General features: G+C 37.7%; 2 protein-coding genes across 3 annotated transcripts in view; one reads left to right on the top strand and one right to left on the bottom strand.

The window, feature by feature from the left end:
• LOC131790057 (protein-glutamine gamma-glutamyltransferase K-like) overlaps positions 1 to 7,532 on the top strand; it is a 30,582-nt gene extending 23,050 nt beyond the window's left edge. The window contains exon 17 of the mRNA XM_066166354.1: positions 7,288 to 7,532. Within this exon, the coding sequence (XP_066022451.1) occupies positions 7,288 to 7,309 (22 nt within the window). The 3' untranslated portion in view covers positions 7,310 to 7,532. The remainder of the gene's footprint in view (positions 1 to 7,287) is intronic.
• Positions 1 to 17,852, bottom strand: part of LOC131790022 (golgin subfamily B member 1) — a 28,882-nt gene extending 11,030 nt beyond the window's left edge. The window contains exons 1-14 of one of the 2 annotated variants that reach the window (XM_066166302.1): positions 17,635 to 17,852; positions 17,446 to 17,547; positions 16,057 to 16,140; positions 14,721 to 15,224; positions 13,908 to 14,108; positions 12,625 to 13,341; positions 11,837 to 12,029; positions 10,755 to 10,909; positions 10,264 to 10,448; positions 9,450 to 9,525; positions 8,126 to 8,251; positions 6,477 to 6,543; positions 738 to 6,310; positions 28 to 238 (exon numbers count right to left, since the gene is read on the bottom strand). In XM_066166302.1, coding sequence (XP_066022399.1) covers positions 28 to 238; positions 738 to 6,310; positions 6,477 to 6,543; positions 8,126 to 8,251; positions 9,450 to 9,525; positions 10,264 to 10,448; positions 10,755 to 10,909; positions 11,837 to 12,029; positions 12,625 to 13,341; positions 13,908 to 14,108; positions 14,721 to 15,224; positions 16,057 to 16,140; positions 17,446 to 17,547; positions 17,635 to 17,757 — 8,317 coding nt within the window. In that variant the 5' untranslated portion in view covers positions 17,758 to 17,852. The remainder of the gene's footprint in view (positions 1 to 27; positions 239 to 737; positions 6,311 to 6,476; positions 6,544 to 8,125; positions 8,252 to 9,449; positions 9,526 to 10,263; positions 10,449 to 10,754; positions 10,910 to 11,836; positions 12,030 to 12,624; positions 13,342 to 13,907; positions 14,109 to 14,720; positions 15,225 to 16,056; positions 16,141 to 17,445; positions 17,548 to 17,634) is intronic. The other variant, XM_059107203.2, reaches the window with a different exon arrangement.
• Between the last annotated feature and the right edge of the window lie 99 nt (positions 17,853 to 17,951).

The raw sequence follows: 17,951 nt of genomic DNA on the forward strand, positions 1-17,951 counted from the left end.
TAAATCAATCTCACAACTTTTACCAACCTCGTTCATCAAGCTCTTTCTGAAGCTGCTCCTGCTTCTTTTCCATTTCGTTCTTCGTGTTTTCTGATTGCTTTTTGAGATTATTCATCTCATCCTCAGTGCTGTGCAATTCATTTTCCAGCGCTTCTCGTCTCTCCTCCAAGTTTCTACTATGCTCTTGGGCGGCCTCAAGCCTCTTGTTCACATCCTTAAGTGCTTTGGCGTGAGAAGACTAACGCAAAAGAAAGTTTCCTCACATAAGCAACAATAATGGGTCTGCGATGATCCTTTGCATTTATCTATACTCTCCATACACATACACTCATCACATAACTATTTGTACATGTTACTGCACTAGTATTCATTGTTACCATCAGTTTGAAAGCAAGTTTACATGTCAAAGAAAAAGGTCTCAAACAATCGTGCCAGCCCGACTGAAAGCTTTCGGCGCTGGACTGGTTATCTGATTTTCTCGGATTGAAGCTTTCACCCTGCTAGCCACTGGATTTGTTCTCAGTTTATCCGTGTTCAGAGCCTTGGTTATGTACGGTACATAGCCTACGAGTCTGCCTTCTACCAGGGCGAATTTTGATCAATGTGCGCGCCCTGAAAAAATGAGTTGTAAATAACGTGCATGGTGGTTGACATAGTGTCTGCGTTCAATTACCAACTCGTTTGGTTGGTTTGGGTCACTCCAAGTAATCATGAAAGGTTTTTAAAAATATCATTACCTCTAGTTGCTGAATTTCGGCGTCCTTCTCTGTAATAGCATGCTGCCATTTAGTCATTTCTTCTTTCTTTGCTGTTCGTTCTTCCTTCAACCTTTTTTTCAGGTTGGCAATAAGTTTATTCCTGTCTGTAATTGACTTCTCAAATTCATCCTGACCTACACTGGCCTGAAGACGAGAATCTAATTCAATTTTTTCTTGATCACGCTTCTCTATCTCAAGTTTGAGATTCTGCAGCTCCAAGAGTGTTTCCTGCCAGTTCAGGTCTTTCTGTCCGCTTTCATTCTCCATTTCAACGAGTTTGTTTTTAAGCATCTCCACTTCCTCATCTTTAGTTTTGGAATTTTCTCTTTGCTGATCCAAGGCAGCCGAAAGTTGTTCTGTTGTTTGTGTCTGAAGTTCTAGTTGAGATTGAATTTCCTGCAAAGCTTCTTCCTTCTCTTTCTGGACATTGGCTGACTTGAGCCTGAACTCAGCTGTTATTTTCTTGTTAAGGTCAATTTTCTCGCGTATTTTGTCTTTCAACTTGGCAATCACTTCATCCTTGTGACTTTTGACGTCTTCCAATTTCTTTGCAAGTTGCTCCTCAATTTGAAACTTTTCAAGTTCTTTTGCTTCAGAAATTTCCTCAACTCTCTTGCTGACAGTTTCTTCGAAGTTGATCTTCATCTGTGTAAGTTCCTCTTCAGCTTGACGCAGTTTGTCTTCGTTCTCATTCACGTTATCCCCTTGAACTTCCTCTTTAACTTTGTTTGCATCGACTAAATCTTGCCTCAACCTGTGCAATTCATTTTCTTGTTCCTCAAACTCTTCCTTAAAGTTTTGCAGTTCTGCTGTTACCCACTCATGCTGCACCGTCAACTCATACATGGCTGCCTTTGTATTGTTAAGTTCCGCCTCGATAGCGCCCCTTGCATCTGTGACCTCTTTCACCTCTGACACAATGTCCGTCAGTTCAGCCTCCAGGTTACATTTTTCCTTTTCGAGCTGTTCAATTTGATTGATAAGTTGTCTTTCTCGCGACAAGGCTTTTGCAACTTCATCGGATGGTGATCCCAGCAAGAATTCTCTTTCGGGTGCTGCATTCAGAAGACCTACATCCACTGGAGTTACTTGCTCTACCTGAGGTTCCCTGACACTCCGCAGCTCTTTGAGTTCCTCTTTACGATCAAGAAGCTCCTGCTTTGTGCTGCCTAGTTCTGTAGCATAGCGCTGTTGCTCAGCTGTTACTGCTTCCAACTTCTCATTTACGTCATGAAGATCTGACTCTAACGAAGCCTTAACAGCCAACACTTCGCTTAGTTTACCGTTGGTCTCTTCCAACTCTGTCATTACAATATCCCTCTCTCTATAAAGAGCATTGAGAGAGGACTTCATTTCTTCAAGCGTAGTAACCAGCTCCTCAGCGCGTGATTTGGCTGTTTTAAGTTCCTCCAAATTCTCACTACGTTCCTTGTTTAATTCAATCAATGCTTTTTCTTGATCTTGACATAGCTTTTTCATCCCGCTCAATTCGTTAATAGTATCTTCCAACTCGTCATGTTCCCTTTCCATCAACACCTCTGTGTCTTCTTTTCCTTGACGCTCATTCTCGAGCATTGCTTTTGCCTCAGAAATATCTCGCTCGAGGTTAATTACACGTTCTTCTTTCAGGGCAAGTTCTCTGGAGGTGTTGTCTGAGGTAACCCGTAAGGAATTCAATTCCAGCTCAGCAGCACCCAATCTGTCCTTAACGTCGAACAACTCTGACTCCAAAGCTGTCTTTACGTGAGACACTTGCCTTAACTCTGAAGCAACGTCGCTAAGATCTTCCTGCAAGTGGGCAATTTTTAGCTCGGCTTGTTCTAGAGATTCTTTTAGTTTACTTTCCTGTACACACATATCATGCAGTCTACTGTTCGTATTTAACACAGCTTCTTCGCTTGATTGTAATCTTTCCCTTAGTTCGTCGGCCTCCTGTTCTTTCAGAGGTAATGACTCCTGAAAATGTTTCAATTTTTCTTGCAGGTCCAAAAACTCTGTTTCCTTAGCAAATAATTCGTTTTTTAACGACTCTGCTTTCTGTGATGTAACAAGCTCTTCTTTAACAATTTTTTGCATTCCATTTAATTCAATCTGCAAGGCGTTTATCTGGTTATCTTTCACGTCTATGTCACTTCTGGCTCTTCCAACTTCAGCTTTGACAGAATCAAACTCTGACAACAAAGCATTATGACTCTCTGTCATCTCAGAGAGCTTTTGCTGCAAAGAATTCTTTTCAGCTGAAATATCTCCAAGCTTCCCTTCTAAGCTTTCTTTTTCCTCCTCAAAAGCATTCCATCGTTTTTGTAAAGCGTCTTCATTTCCCAGCAATTTAGCTTGATATTCTCCAACCGTTTTCTTGGTAAGAGACAGATCTTCAGATAATTCAAACAGTTCTCTGTCTTTGGCTGAGAGCTTCTCGTGTAATTCTTCGTTCTTTCTTAACTCCAAATGTTTTAGATCTTCTTGAGAAGATTTATTAATTTCCTCCACAACGGTTTTTAAATGATCTATGACCTCTCTAAGATCGCTGACTTCTTTCACTTTATAATCAAGTTGCTTCTTCATCTCATCCAAATTAGTCTTGAAGCTTTCATTTTCTGACTGAACTAAAGACATCTCTTCTCTACCATCATGAAGAGAGGTCTCCATCGATACCTTTTCTGATTCTACTTCATTTAGGCGAGAGACAAATTCTTCACGTTCAGTTATCAGCTGCTTCTTTTCCTGTTCTAGAGAATCTAATGCTTCTCGAAGCTCAGTGATATTTGATGCCAAGTTTTCATTTTCACTACTAGCCAACTGAAGAGCCTCTTCCACTTTCCCAATCTTAGTTTCCAATTCCTGTACCTCTGCGTTTTTAGCGTGAAGTTGATTCTTGTGTTCAATCAGCTGCGCTAAACAAGTTTCCATGGCTCCTTTTTCTTCCAAGAAAATCCCTTTCTCCTTCCTCAGCTCTTCCAATTCCTCTTTGTGACTATCGTTCTCAGCAGATACTGTTTCATAAGATTTCTTCAAAGCCTGCGCCTTCTTCTTCAAAGCAGTAAACTTGCTATCTCTGGCTGTCAGCTGACTCCTCAGATCCTCAAGTTGCGCATTCGTCTCGCTCAAGCTAGCGTCCAGGTTTTCCACACTTGTGTTCTTCTCCTGTAAAGTAGTCTGCAACACAAAGAGCTCCTCTTCTTTACTAGCAAGACACTCGCGTAAATCATTCATTCCGGCATGCATCCCGTCATATTTAGCTCCAAATTCAATGCTCTGATTATCTAAACTTGATTTCAACGAGTTCACTTCATCCTCTTTTTCGGCAATTCTCTGCCGCAAATCATTTAACAAAGAATTCGTTTCAGTCCAACGGTCCTCTAGTTCCCCAATGCTGGCATTTTGGTCGACAAAACTAGTCTGCATCTGGCTAAGTTCTGCATCTTTAACCTTAAGTTCTTCCATCAACTGATTCACTTGAGACGAATTTTCAGCATCGTTTTTCTGTGACTGTTCTAAATAAGAAGCTTGCTTGTCTACCATAGTTTTCAATTCTTTCATTTCAGCCTCCTTACTCTCGAGCAAATCCCGTAATTCTCTTTCTTGAGCCACCAATTTATCAAAGTTCACATTCAATTGCTCAAGAGTGGACGCTTTTTCGTCTGAGCTTGACTGTAACACATCTACCTCTTTACTTTTAGCCTGAAGGGATTGCTGAAGTTCGATCACCTTCAAACTTGATTCCTCAACTGTTGTATTAAGCTGATTATAATTGGATTTCTGCTCTTCAAATTTAACACCAAGGGTTTTAAACTCGTCATCCTTATCTTTAATAATTTCGTAAAGCTCTTTGATTTTTGAAGTAGCCTCGTCATAACTTCTGTTTAGCTCACTAAGACTTGATATATTCTCTTGGCGTTCAGCTCTCAGAGCCGCATTCTCGTTCTCTCTAAGTACGATTGTCTCCTCCAGTCCACCCATGTCATTTATGTATCGAGATTCAAGCTCGCTAAATCGCGCTTTTTCCTCTTCATAGCTGGCTCGAAGCGTCTTGATTTCATCTTCTTTAGCAGATAAAGAATTAGTGAATTCCTGTAACTGAGCGCTTTGTTCCGTCAAACGAGAGGTCAGTTCATTAAAATTTGATCCTTGGTCTTCTATACTTGCTTTTAGAACATTCAGCTCTGTCTCCTTTGCTGCGAGTAGATCATGTAGCTCTTTCATCTGGGAGCTAGCATCGGTGAAGCTTGAATTTAGTTCTTCATACTCCAAGCCTAGAGTTTCAAGATCTTTTTTGAGTGAACCTATATTCTCATCTTTTTTGGTTACTGCTTCTTCAAGATCCCTCACCTGGCTTTCTGCAATTTGTAAGCTATAACTCAGCTGTTGATTATTACTGTTCTGCTCTTCCAGTTCGCTTTCAAGTTTTGCTACACCTTTCTCTTTTGTAATCAAAAGTTCTTGTATTTGCTCAAGTCTTGTGTGTTTTTCACCCAAATTTTCCTGAAGTGATTTGACCTCTTGATTTTTTTCCCTCAAGTAACTTTGTAGCTGCTTTATCTGTCCGTCACATTCCGCGGAGCTTTGGTTCAATTGCTCATTTAGCAAATGTTGTGCTTCCGATGCAGTTTGTAGTGTTTTCAATTCCATATCCTTTGCAACGCAGTTCTCTTCAAGCTCTCTTACCTTCAAAGCTGATTCTTCGCATTTTGTGCTCAGTTCCGCGTATGCCATTTCTTGTTCTTTTAATTTGGAATTAAGATTGCCGATCTCGTTTTCTTTGACGTCGAGCATCTCTTTTATGTTTTTAAGTTGCGAAGTAGTGCTTGAAAGATCGTCAGTAAGCTTGTTAAAAGCAAGAATGCGCTCCTGTAGTGTTTGTTGCAAAACACCTAGTTCAGTATCCTTTACCTGAAGGCTTTCCTCAAGCCCTTTCACTTGGGAGCTGGTTTCCATAAAACTGGCACTTAAAACTTCAAAACTGCTGTCTTTCTCTTCAAATGTCGTTCTGAGCTGAACAAGTTCATCTTCCTTTCTAGCAATAGTTTCTTGAAGAGTTTGGATTTCTCCAATCTGCTCGCCTTGCTTGGACTGCATTGACTCCAGTTCAGCCATTTGGTGGTCTTTGCTTTCTTGCAGCTTTGTTGCCTCCGCCTCCTTGTTCGCTAACAACCCTTGCAATTCGTTGAGCGTTGTACAGACATCTGTGTAACTTTCCCTAAGCTGATCCAGGCTCAGCTCTTGATCACCTAATTCCTTCTTCAGCCTGGCAAGCTCAGCATCTTTTATGGCCAGCTCTTCCTGAAGTTGTTGTACCTGAGAGCTTGTTTCACTAAAGCTTGCGTTCAGCAACTCAAAACCAGAGCTATTTTCCATCAATGCTACCTGAAGATTTTGAATGTCTTTATCTTTGTCTTCCAAAGCTTTCCTCTGATACTCTTGACCAGTTTGGAGTTGGAGCTCAAGCGATTTTATAGCGTCTTGCTTTTCCTGAATTTCCAGTTTGAGGTTTTCCATCTGTTGGGATTGTTTAGTGCACTGTTCCTGATGCTGTTCAAGTTGGCTTGCAAGTCCTAGAGGTAACAAACATTTTGTAAAGCTGACTCACAGGTTAATTATCTCTTGTTTATATAAACTTTAACGTCTGAATAAATTCAACAGGTTCAGCGAGGATAGGGCTCAACCACTGTAACCCAAGCTTAATTAAGAGAAGTTAGCTCTTGAGAGAAGTACGTTTACCTGTCGTTTTTTCCTTCTCCTTCGCTAAAAACTCTCTCAACGAATCGACTTCTGCTTGCAACTCGTTCTGGAAGATAAATAATTTCTTGTTAGATTGAACCGTTTGTGCAACATCAAAATTTCCAAAGGCGATTTTGAATCTAGCTTTTCTAGGTACACTCTCCCCAAGACCACTGACTCGTGACTAGCAGGAGAGTAGCTTGTTGTAATTTTTCTCTTTCGAAGTTCAAGGAAGGATCTCATAAACTATTTTCTTAAAAGTTCTAAAATTCTGTAAATGCTTTTTTTCTATTCATTCTAAACAACTGATTATACAGTGACATTACCAAATCTTCAGTGCATAGGTGCTATTAATTGTGCTACCTACCAGAACTACCAGTTGTCTACTTACTTTCCAAAGATATCATTATGATGTTACGTATTTATGTTATGAATAGAATGGATTTTACAAGTTAATATTTATTTTTAACTCTGTAATAACCTGAAGTATACACGCATTTCGATTGGATCTCGCTCTTGATCTATTGGAGGACAGAAACTCACACGTCATCCTGTAGATGACGTCACCATTAAAAAAAGAAATTTTCTTCTTTATTATATAAAACAAATAGATTTATTTCGTTTAGCCGTACTTCTGTCCAGTAATACATGTAAGTAACAGCGAACGTCAAAACGAGTTAAGAACATCAGTGAGACAATCGATTGTGACCACATTTGAATTAAAAAAAACCATCACAGCCGTGACATCCATTTTCTTTCTAGCTATTGTTTACTTTTTTAATAGCCAACATATTTTTTTTTTCGTTTTCAGATCACAGTATGTTGGACGATAATTGTTCCTGGTGGTATCTGTACTTAATGGTGGAAATCGTCCCACTTGTTACTTATTTCAAATTAATGATAACTTAATCGAGTCATCATATTGGAACGCCTTTCAAGTGACACCAAAGATTGGACCTATCACGGCACGTTCGATTTCCATAATTCTGTTAGTTAGGTTCCAGTCCTTAGCAATCTTTAAGGGGAAGGAAGAACTTCCTTCATCACAACCATCACCATCACAATCGCAGTGGTATATCAATTGTAATGACTTTCTATATAATTCAATCAACCTGGAGATTATGTGGAAACTAATCTAAAATGTAAGGGCTTGACAATTTCCATAGAATAAGACCGAGTTCTGCTTGTGGACGGCCTTACTCTTGTAAAAGTTTTCTGGTGATTAAGACGACTTTGCAGAAGTTAGCGAGTTTTTTCAACCGTCTTATTTGTCTCAAAAGTTTTTTTTTAAATAATGGGAAGGCTTATCAACCCATCTATGATAAATTTGTGCGTGAACACAATTATTAAATTTTTAATTGAGCTCGAATCTTTATTTTGTTATCTAAATAATTAATTTAATCCGATATTTACTCTTGAAAAAGACGAATTTGTTCATCTCATCTGTAACATTCATGAGAAATACTTCTATTTGTTGGACTTTGCCACAAAAGTTTCTTCTAATAATGGGAAGACTTATCAATCCATCTGTGGAAAAGTTATTTGGTTACACAACTATTAAAGTTTTAATTGAGCACGAATCTGTCGTTTGTTATCTATTTAGTTAATTTACCCCGATATTTATTCTTAAAAAAGACGAGTTTGTTCACCTCATCTTTAACATCCATAAGGTATACTTCTTTTTCTTGGAGCATTGTTTTAAACAGATGAAGATTCTGTTGTTGCTGAGCCACTTTAGACTCCAGGTACGATATGTGTTCATCTTTGTCAAACAGCTGAAAAGTGGGATGTCTGGAATCAGAATTTTCCAAGTTTTCTAGGTTTCTAACTACACGAAGAGGATTTCATTGAGAAAATGAAGAGCTGCTAATGTTTAATTATCATGGTGGTGCGTATTACTCGAACACGTTTGAAAAATGTTTCCTACTGGGTATTCGTGTTGTATAGAAAAGATACGGTACAGTGACATTGATACGATACATTGGAATTGTGTACATGTTGTTAATTATAAAATTAAAGATGATTTCTCAGCGTTGCAGCGTTTAGAGTTACATGGTTCCCATCATGCATCCCGTTTCACAATACTTTTCATCATTTCACTTATTCAGAAAAATATCTACTTTTCTGATTAACGATCCTACAACAACAAGACAAGTTTACATGTTAAATCACAGTCAGTCCACATTCAAAGTTGCCAGCCTTCAAACTCCCACAAGTTATTAACTCGTAACACAAGAGCACAAAATTTATGAGAATTGATCAATTTATCAACGCTATCTGATAATACACTAAACTCTCTATAGCAACTTATGAGTAGAGGTAAAGGAACCTAAGAGGGAGAATTACTAAATAAAATCACTAGTCTAGGAGGGTTTGCAACTAACACATTAGGTTTGCTCCTTTAAAATGACCCAAATAATAGTATTACTAGATGTGTTTTGCCTAACTTTTACATGGGCACCAACACTTAAGAATGATGGCTTTTGACAAGTCATTATAACTGTTACGCATGGACAGTAAAGGTCTCTGAAAATGTACATCGACAATGTACTTTCCTCTCCCCCTCCCTCTCCCCCTACTTTCTTAAAAAAATCTGCATCAATTTAAGAAATATAACTTACTCCGTTCAAACATATAATTATAATAAATACCAAAAAACCTGTGTGAGTCAAAATAGGTAGCTGTTTCCTTTACCTTTAGTAATTTCCATTAACAACAACATTTTATTTCTTTAACAATGAACAGAATGGCGATAAGAAAGAAAAGTAACAGCGAGGGATACCGTTTGATTTAACATAAAATTCTCAAAACTATAATCCTCAGAAATGTGTGGCAGACATAATGGAGACTTGATATTGAGATCAGAGGAGCGTATGGGTTAAAGACTACACATAGAATCTGTTCATTGGCATGGCTGCAAATAAATTTTTTTGTTAGCTCCAGAAATGTTTTCTTTCCCCGCACAAAACCTACCTTTTGCTCAATTGGAGCTTGCTTCAATTGTTCTGTCAGGTTCACTACTGCAGATTGCTCCTGTTCCAAGGTAGACCTGGAGAGCAGAAAGTATAGAAGTTGTATGAAATAATTATATCATTTGACTACAGGTTATGATCGTCCTGTACGAATTGCATTACGTGCACGTCTTCAAAATATGTTATTTCTGCATCCCATATTCAAAATGTATTATTTTCCATATTTAAATCCAAAGTGCATGCACCTAACCTTAGTCTGGTACACGATTTGTCATGATTTTACTGCTGTAGTATTGTTTTTTGCCTTGCAAGAAATGCTTGTTGATTGTTTGGTGGCAATCAATAGTACAGAAAGCACTTCTGGTCACCATCCCTGTTGCAACAATTCAAAAGTTGAAGAGTTCTTAGTTCTATTCAAGGTTTTAGGAGGAAGAATAAGGCCTGGTAGACACAAACTGATGTACGTCAATTCACAACACATTCACTTATACTCTGGCAACCAAAGAAGGGCAATGACTCAGAGTTGACCTCTGACAAGTCACCTACAGTGACACCAATGAAGAAACACATGTTTGGAGAAGGTTAAAGAAATCAAGACTGATAAGACCAGAGGAGGCATCAAGATTAGTTTGCAGGAGCTTGGGGTTAGTAAGTAAGTGGATAAAACCATCAGCTGAGCTTTTAACTACTGATAGGAGATTCTCAATTATCCTCTTTTTACTGTGAATGCTATGCAGACTGCAGTTGAACCTCTGAAAAGCCATGCTTTGCAAATAGGTAATATCAACATTTATTACAGGAATTACACTCAGTACCTAAGTGTTTCATTTTCTTCCTGAAGAGCTTCAATGTGCATCATCAGAGACTCCTCTGCCATGTGCTTAGCAAGTTCAGCATCCTCATCTGAACTGATTTCCTCAGTCTTTTTCTGTTGGCGTTCTTTCTCTGCTTCCAGCATTTCCTCCAGTTCTTCCACTTTGCTTTGCAAGGAATCACGTTCCTTTAAAAAAAAAGGCAACAATACAGCATAAAAATGATTTGGTCCACTCCATGAACTTACTGGGAGGATAACAGATCTAAAGTCTGCTAAAAACTCATGGGTGAAGACAGGCTCTGTAAGAGCTCCTAACCATGTCCATGCATGCATGCATGTACATGAACAAAATGTACATCTCTTACAGCTGTAAAACAACAGATCACCATGTCTTCAGCCATGGTTTAATAACACACCAACCAATCTTACATAACATCTAGTAACCATGTCATTAGCAATGATAATAGCAACAATATACTGTAATCATCATACCTTGGTGATGAGGTCAAGTCTTCTTTCCATACAGTATCTTTCCTCTTCCAGTATTTTCATAACATTAATGGAACCTGACTCTTCTGTGTTTGAGCCAATGATAGTAGACACCGTACCACTACCCTCTAATTCTTCCTCAGGGACATCATCTTCCTCTAACAAATCAAAACAGTTTTAGTTTTCACACCAAAAAAATTTTCAATACTTCCTTGTTGTTCAGTTATTAGGGATTATATAAAGTGTGGATTCATGAAAACATGGCACTACTGAGAGAGGGGGTCTCTTAGATTTTTAAGACTTATCAGTTAATTCCTGTTGATTATTAAGAGGAGCAGTGTGTCTGTTTACATAAAATGTGATGAAACTTTGTTCCAGCAACATCTGAAATTCCAATCTAAAAATAGCCCAGGGTAGGTTTGATGGTAACATAATAATAATAATAATAATAATAATAATAATAATAATAATAATCTCAGCCTTCAAGATATCATAATAGGCATTACAACATTGTCATGCCATTTGCTAAATTATTTACTACTAATCGGAAAAATACACATCTGGGATTGCAGAAGGACACACACATGGGAATATAGAAGGTTTCAAAGTAAAAGTCAAAATTAATTATCAAACAGAAAAATACATTGCCCTTAACAAGTAAAGACTTGGAAACTTTCTATAAGAATGGACTAAAAACTTTCCACTCCAATCTTGGATGTTTCTCTCTTTCACTTTGCATCAGTTATAATTACAATTATTCTATTAGTTTTCCCAATAGAAACTGTATTTTACCTCATTGTAGTAGGAAGACTGTAGAGTAATTTAAATGTCTTATCATTATTGATAGAATTAATGTTGTTTTAGAACAATTGTAATGTTAATTTTGGTTAAAATGCTCACAACAGCAATTGTGCAGCTGTTGTTGGCCAAACCTCCTTGTCTCTGTGTAGTAATTTTAATTATGTCAGTCTGTAATTTAGATTTGAAATATGATAATAAAAAAAAAACTGCCTGAAATTGAGCTAAGAAATGGTTCCTTGAGGAGGGCAAAGTGTGTTATAGTGAAGGTTTAAAAATTTCCTTACCAACATCTGGAGAAGATTTCTTCTCTAAAGCAGTCAGTTTTCCTTTCTTATCTGTTGTCCTGACAAACTCTTCCAGTGCTTGCTCTAACTCTACTCGTTTGGAATCAGCAGCCTCTCGCTCTTCTTCAATCTGTGTTATCTTCATCTGTATGGCTAACTTTTCTTCTCTCTCACGTAACAGATGCAGTTCAACCTTAAAGACACAGCAGTGTGAATGTTGTGATTAAAATGACCTCCAAATGAAAATTATTGATCACACCCAATACATGTATGTCTAATTTAATGCAATACTTAACCAAGGCGCATTGCATAGAAACCAAAGTGCTGTACAAGTATCTTGAATTGTTTTCATATTGACATCGTTTGCAAAAAACCTTTGAAGCAATAGTGAATAAGAGAAACCACAATAACAAATGTGCATCTCTACAAGTGCCTGCAAAAACTGAGGAAATCAACTGAAGTTTCTTCATAGTAAAACTAAAGCTCTAAGAAGGCTGAATACTGTTGTTGACTGATCAAAATGCTGGGCTTGTGGGCTGGATATCCTGAGTTCAAGGTAAAGGTGAGTACCATTCATGCCTCTAATGGATCTGTCCCAAGCCAAGGGTTGCCCAGCTGTTTTGGTAGTTTACCAGAAAAGAATTTGTTTCATTTTTTGCTATCACTGCCCTTGAAAAACCATTCGGAGAGTGGGCAATTAACTGCTTATTTATCTATTCATTCATTGCATATATATTTATATTTTCTCATCAGAGTATTATTAAACATTGTACATAAACAAATTCTACCTCTTGCTTATCCTTGGAAAGTTTCTCCTTTTCATTCTGAACACTTGTCAGCTTGGCTTTTGCTTGAAGCTTCAACTTGCCCATCCTTGTACTTAAATCATGCAACTCCTTCTCCTTAGCCTCAATCTTGGTCTTTGCTGAAGCAAGTTCTTCAGAAATATTTCTGTTCTGTTCAAGAGCTGCCTGCAGCTGTGCATCAAGGACCTTTTCACTATCTCTAAAAGCTTCCATTTCATTTCTAAATTGTTGTTCCTTCTCTGCATCAAGAAGCAAAAGTCTTTCAGTGACATTTTCTTTGGACTCTAGACCAGCTAAACTTTCCTTTAAGGATGCAATTGTTTTCTCCAAGTCTTGGTTTTCTTTAGCCTGTGATGCAAGCTTCAATGCTTTTTCACTTAACTCAGTTTCATGCTTTTCTTTAATGTCTTCAATCTCTTGATCCTTGGCATGAACTGCTTCTTGCAAAACTTTTACCTCAAATGTTTTATCATCAACTAACTTTTTAAGTGAATCAATGCTATTTCGTTGGTCAACTACATCCTTTTCCAGTTCATGAATCCTCTCAGATTTGCTGTTGATGGTCTCTTCACGTTCTTTAACCTTTTCTTCTAGTAAAGCCACTATTTTATCAGTATGAGGGGGTGGCAAAGGCCCCTCACTACTCAAGTTTTTTTCTTGCATGGCTCTTTTAAGAACTTGAACAGCTTCATCTTTCGACTGTAAAAAAAGAAAACTAAACCAAATGAGAACATTTTTAGAGTTAGGACAACACCAACAGCAGTGTTCAAGATACTTGATGAGGTATTTTTTACTCAATTGACCTCAGATCCCATCCAATCACACAGTTACATCATTCTGTAGAATAAAATCTCATATTCCTCTTAAAAAAACAACACAACTTGAAATAAGGAAACATTAACCCTGTCTTTACTTGTTCTAAACTTTTTCCCAGCTTGCTGTCATTAAGAGGTAACTTACATATAAAAATGCTGTAGTACAGATAAATATCTGAAATCTTTTATCACAAAGGTTAGTGACAGTAGAATACCTTCATTTAATGATATAACCTGTAATTTATAGTCACAATAATAGGAAAAATTGAAGGATTTTGTTCTAAACTACAGTGTACATTCCACAAAACATGTAGATAAAAACTCTTGAGAACTTGAAACATATGAGCTACATTACAACTGTAAATTTGTAAACTGTATGTAACCCCTTTTATCCATGTGAATATGGTAGACAGTACATTATTTGGAACAACTTAGGAATTCTTATTTCACCTCTATGATGCGTGTCTTCTCCTCCAGTTGTTCACGAAGGTCATGTTCAGTTGTCTTGTATACTTGCTCAGCTTCTTCAAACTCAGCTGCAAGAACCTTTTCCTTTTCTTGAACATGGTGCTGCAGATTAACAACAGCCTGCTTGTGCTCTTCTTCTATTTCTTGAATGTGTTGTAATAAAGCTGCCTTCTCTTGCTCTATCTGCAAATGTACAATAGAAAAAAAACTTTGATTGGAGAGCCAGTGCTGGTGTGTCAAGCATGCTTTACACTCCTGAGCAGCAAATGCCATGGTAGCACCAAAATGTAACAGCATACTGTGAGAGGTCATCAAGTTTATTAATCAATACCATAAAAGCAGTATGTACAACAGATAATTATACTTTGGCATAACAACCAATTCAAAGCCTTTGTTTTTATAGGCATATAAGTACACCAACATAGTTGAATAGTGTATGAATGTTTCATTACTGCAGCTGAAGTAATTGTAGTGTGAAGATGCATCTGTCAGACCTGCCATCGTACAATGAGGACAGACATTTTGTCTGTAAATTATCTATGTTTTTCTACCGTATATTTCTTTGTAGCTGTGAAAAGTGAGCTAGTTTAAACGAAAAATTTTACTCACATCATACACAAACTTTATGTGCACATTTAACAACCATCCAAGTGCTTTACACCCCAACTTACAAACATATGCACACTCTGTATAAGTACTTGTCTGAAGCAAGGCCTTTTCACATGCCACTAATTCTTTCATGGAGATTCAATTAACTTGTATATCATTATCTGTGTCAAGTATGTTACATTTTACCTTTTCTGCTGAAGCAATCAGTTCACTCTTCTCCTCCAATTCCTTCTTGAGCACACGTACTTCATTCTTAGCTTTCTCAGTCTCATCCACAGATTGCTCAAGCTTACCGCTCATTGCTTCAAGCTGCTCTCGTAATGTGGAAACAAGCTCATCAGCACCACTGTCCAGGTTCTTCATGGCTTTCAACTGATCAATAACCTGATCTCGGCTATCTATCAGCCGTTTCTGTGCATCAAGTCGGTCCATGAGACCTTCAATTGTCTTGTTCCGATCCTCTAACAGTTGTTTACATTCCTCAAGTTTTAGTTGGAAACCTTCAGCTGCTCTGATCTTGACAGCCAACTCACTCATTACTTTCTCTTCATTGTCTCGTCCCTGCTGTTCCAGTTGTCTGACCATGTTCTCACTTTCCTCCAATTGATTCTGTAAGGACAGTATGGTGTTGTCTTTTTTGGACAGCAAATCTTTGATTTGTTGGATGCTACCCATTTTGGTTGGATTCTCCTACAAAAAGGAAGGTTGATAATCAATATTCTTGCAATAATACTCAATATACAGGTATTTTGTAGCACCCATGTGATACTCCACACTCACACACATTGGATAACAAGTACTACTTTCAATAAATTAAATGATTTCCCATCCTTGATTCTCTAGAAATCTGAGAACAGACACTTGTTTCACATTTCTGAAGAATTTTCACAAAATTTTCTATTCCTGTTTTGGGTTTTTCAAGAGGAAAGTATTGAAGATTGACTCTGAATTGGTACTTCCACCTTGCCATAGACTGGTACTATACACTTTACATAATATTATTAAAAAGAAAGTATAAGAAAAGAAGAAATATGCAAAGAGAAAGAAAAGCATAAAGCTTTTGGATAAAAAAAATATGTAGAACAAAGTTTCTCATAATGACTCTACACATGATTTACAACAGACAATACACATTGCACTGTATTCATGCCTGTCCCTGAAAGTTTAGTTTCATCTTCAGAAGAGATCTCTGAGTAACAGTCAAACATATTTCAAGACAAAAGGGATAAGTTTTTAAAGAGACTGTGGTGCTGCATAGGTGCTCAATATTTAAAAACAATTTGGTTTTGTCTGGTGTAACTTAACAAAAATTTCCCCCTTCACTTGCAACATCAAGTGTGCTCAGCAGTACCAGGTGTTGTGGCTGACAGCCCTAACTGGCAGCCCTGCTGGCACTTTTAACTGGCTAATTTACATCATTAGCTCATTTAATAAAATATATTTCAAGGTTGGGCATTTTAGGTGAAACCACACTTAACTAGTAGAAAGAAAGTAAAACTAAAGGAAATAAAAGTAAGCTTACTGGATCTTGTATCTCCGTGAAAAGTTCACCAACATCTAAGGATGGTCCTGCTCTTACATTTTCTCTCAATTGGACAAGTTCCTCCTGAATGAAATAATTGATGGTAAGTAAAGGAAAACATTTTCATTTAACATATTTATTAGTGCATAAAATCCACTTATGCTTAGCAAGCAGTGATAAAGAGTACTATAATTAGAAAACCCAAGATTTGTTGCAAGACTGTCACTTGTTTAATTTGTTCATGACATGGCATTAGCCCAAATTCAATATCTGACCAAAGACACAGGATAAGCCTAAAATACTATTTTTTTTCTCACATTTACATGTATAGAAGCCAAATCAAAACATTGTCAAAATTTCAGCTAAGGATGCCTTCGCTACATGAAGTGGCATTTAAAAGATGTTGCATGCAGGCATTTACTCTCTTTTCAAGTTTCCAAGGTGACTCGCTGTTCTGTATCCACTTTAGTAATGTCTATGCATGGTTTTCTCCTTTTCAGACCATAATGCTTAAAATTTACTGTATGCAGTACCTCTTACTACTGCCAGAAATTGTTTTTCCTGACATGCTTAAAATAAGTGTGAACACTGAATGCATGGTTTATTCTATTACATCCTGTGTCTGATGCCCTTCATCTCTATTTGAGAGGTGGAGAGGACACAGAGGCAGACTCACACTGCAATGACTCTTTATTTCAGGGAGGGGGTAAGATGTAAATCAAAGAAAGATAAACTTGAATTAACTTATAAAGATCTCCTGAGTGTTAACACTTTTCAAGGATTTGACTGAATAAAAAACCTCTGATGACAGTCTACTGTTATGATAAAAAACAGGTTGCTCAAAATTTAAAACAGTTACTAAATTTATTTTGCCAAACACCACGACAATCAAAAATGTTTATTAAGCAGGATTTAATGGTATGCTGCTGCACTACATATATAAGGATCATTTTGGTAAATTCACGACGTAAATCAATTAGAACAAAGATTTTGTCCATTCCAACAAAGCTCTATCGGATCGACTAATCTCACTATTTGCAAACCAGGCCCGTTTGGTCGAAGGCAGGATAACACTATCCAGTGGATAAATCTCTATCTGGTGTGTAACTCTACACGTTTTGCTATCACTTATCCGCAAGATAGCGATTTATCCAATGGATAGCGTTATCCGCCATTTTACAACTGAGCCTAGGAAACCTATAACTTGTGTAACTTCGCAAGTAATCATAACGATTTAGAAAATATATAGTTGAATATTGCAGGGACTGATGAAGCCCTTGGAACGATCTTAAGCCAGTTTAAACAAAAGATCCAAATCTATACGAGATATATCCCAGGTTTGTCATAATTTTGCGCGAATTTGCAGGTAAACACTAAATGTAGCAGCACCTCCTTTAGTCGTAACAACTTCTGGAATTCACGATTTATCTCTTCGTTCCTCTTCTCCGATTCACCCAATGCTCTCCTAAGCTCTGAGATAACGTCTTCATCCTTTAATACGAATAAATACAAGTTAATAAGCCCCATGTCAAGATAAATCAACCATTATCATCGACCCGAGTCGAATGAATGAATAACCTTTCTATGTTGAGCCGGCGAAGTTTCTGCTGATGCCTCCAGGTCCTCGGCTGGATCTTCGCCCAGAGACTCCTCCAGCTTCTCCTGCATGGCTTGTGCCATGGAGGAGATTCTCCCCCACATCTTGGATGTCCTAACCTGTTCCTAGGACGAACAGTTAATAGATTGTAGGGGATGGAAATTGTAGTTAACAGTTCTCATCAGCTGTACCTTCTTAATGATTCTTTCGACTCTTACATATACACGTCAGCCAAAGGCTTGGTCGCTAAGTTTTAACCCAGACTTCCTTAGGTCGCAGACTGCACGGCCCAAGAAGA

Source organism: Pocillopora verrucosa, chromosome 1, assembly GCF_036669915.1.
Source record: "Pocillopora verrucosa isolate sample1 chromosome 1, ASM3666991v2, whole genome shotgun sequence".
Lineage (NCBI taxonomy): Eukaryota > Metazoa > Cnidaria > Anthozoa > Scleractinia > Pocilloporidae > Pocillopora > Pocillopora verrucosa.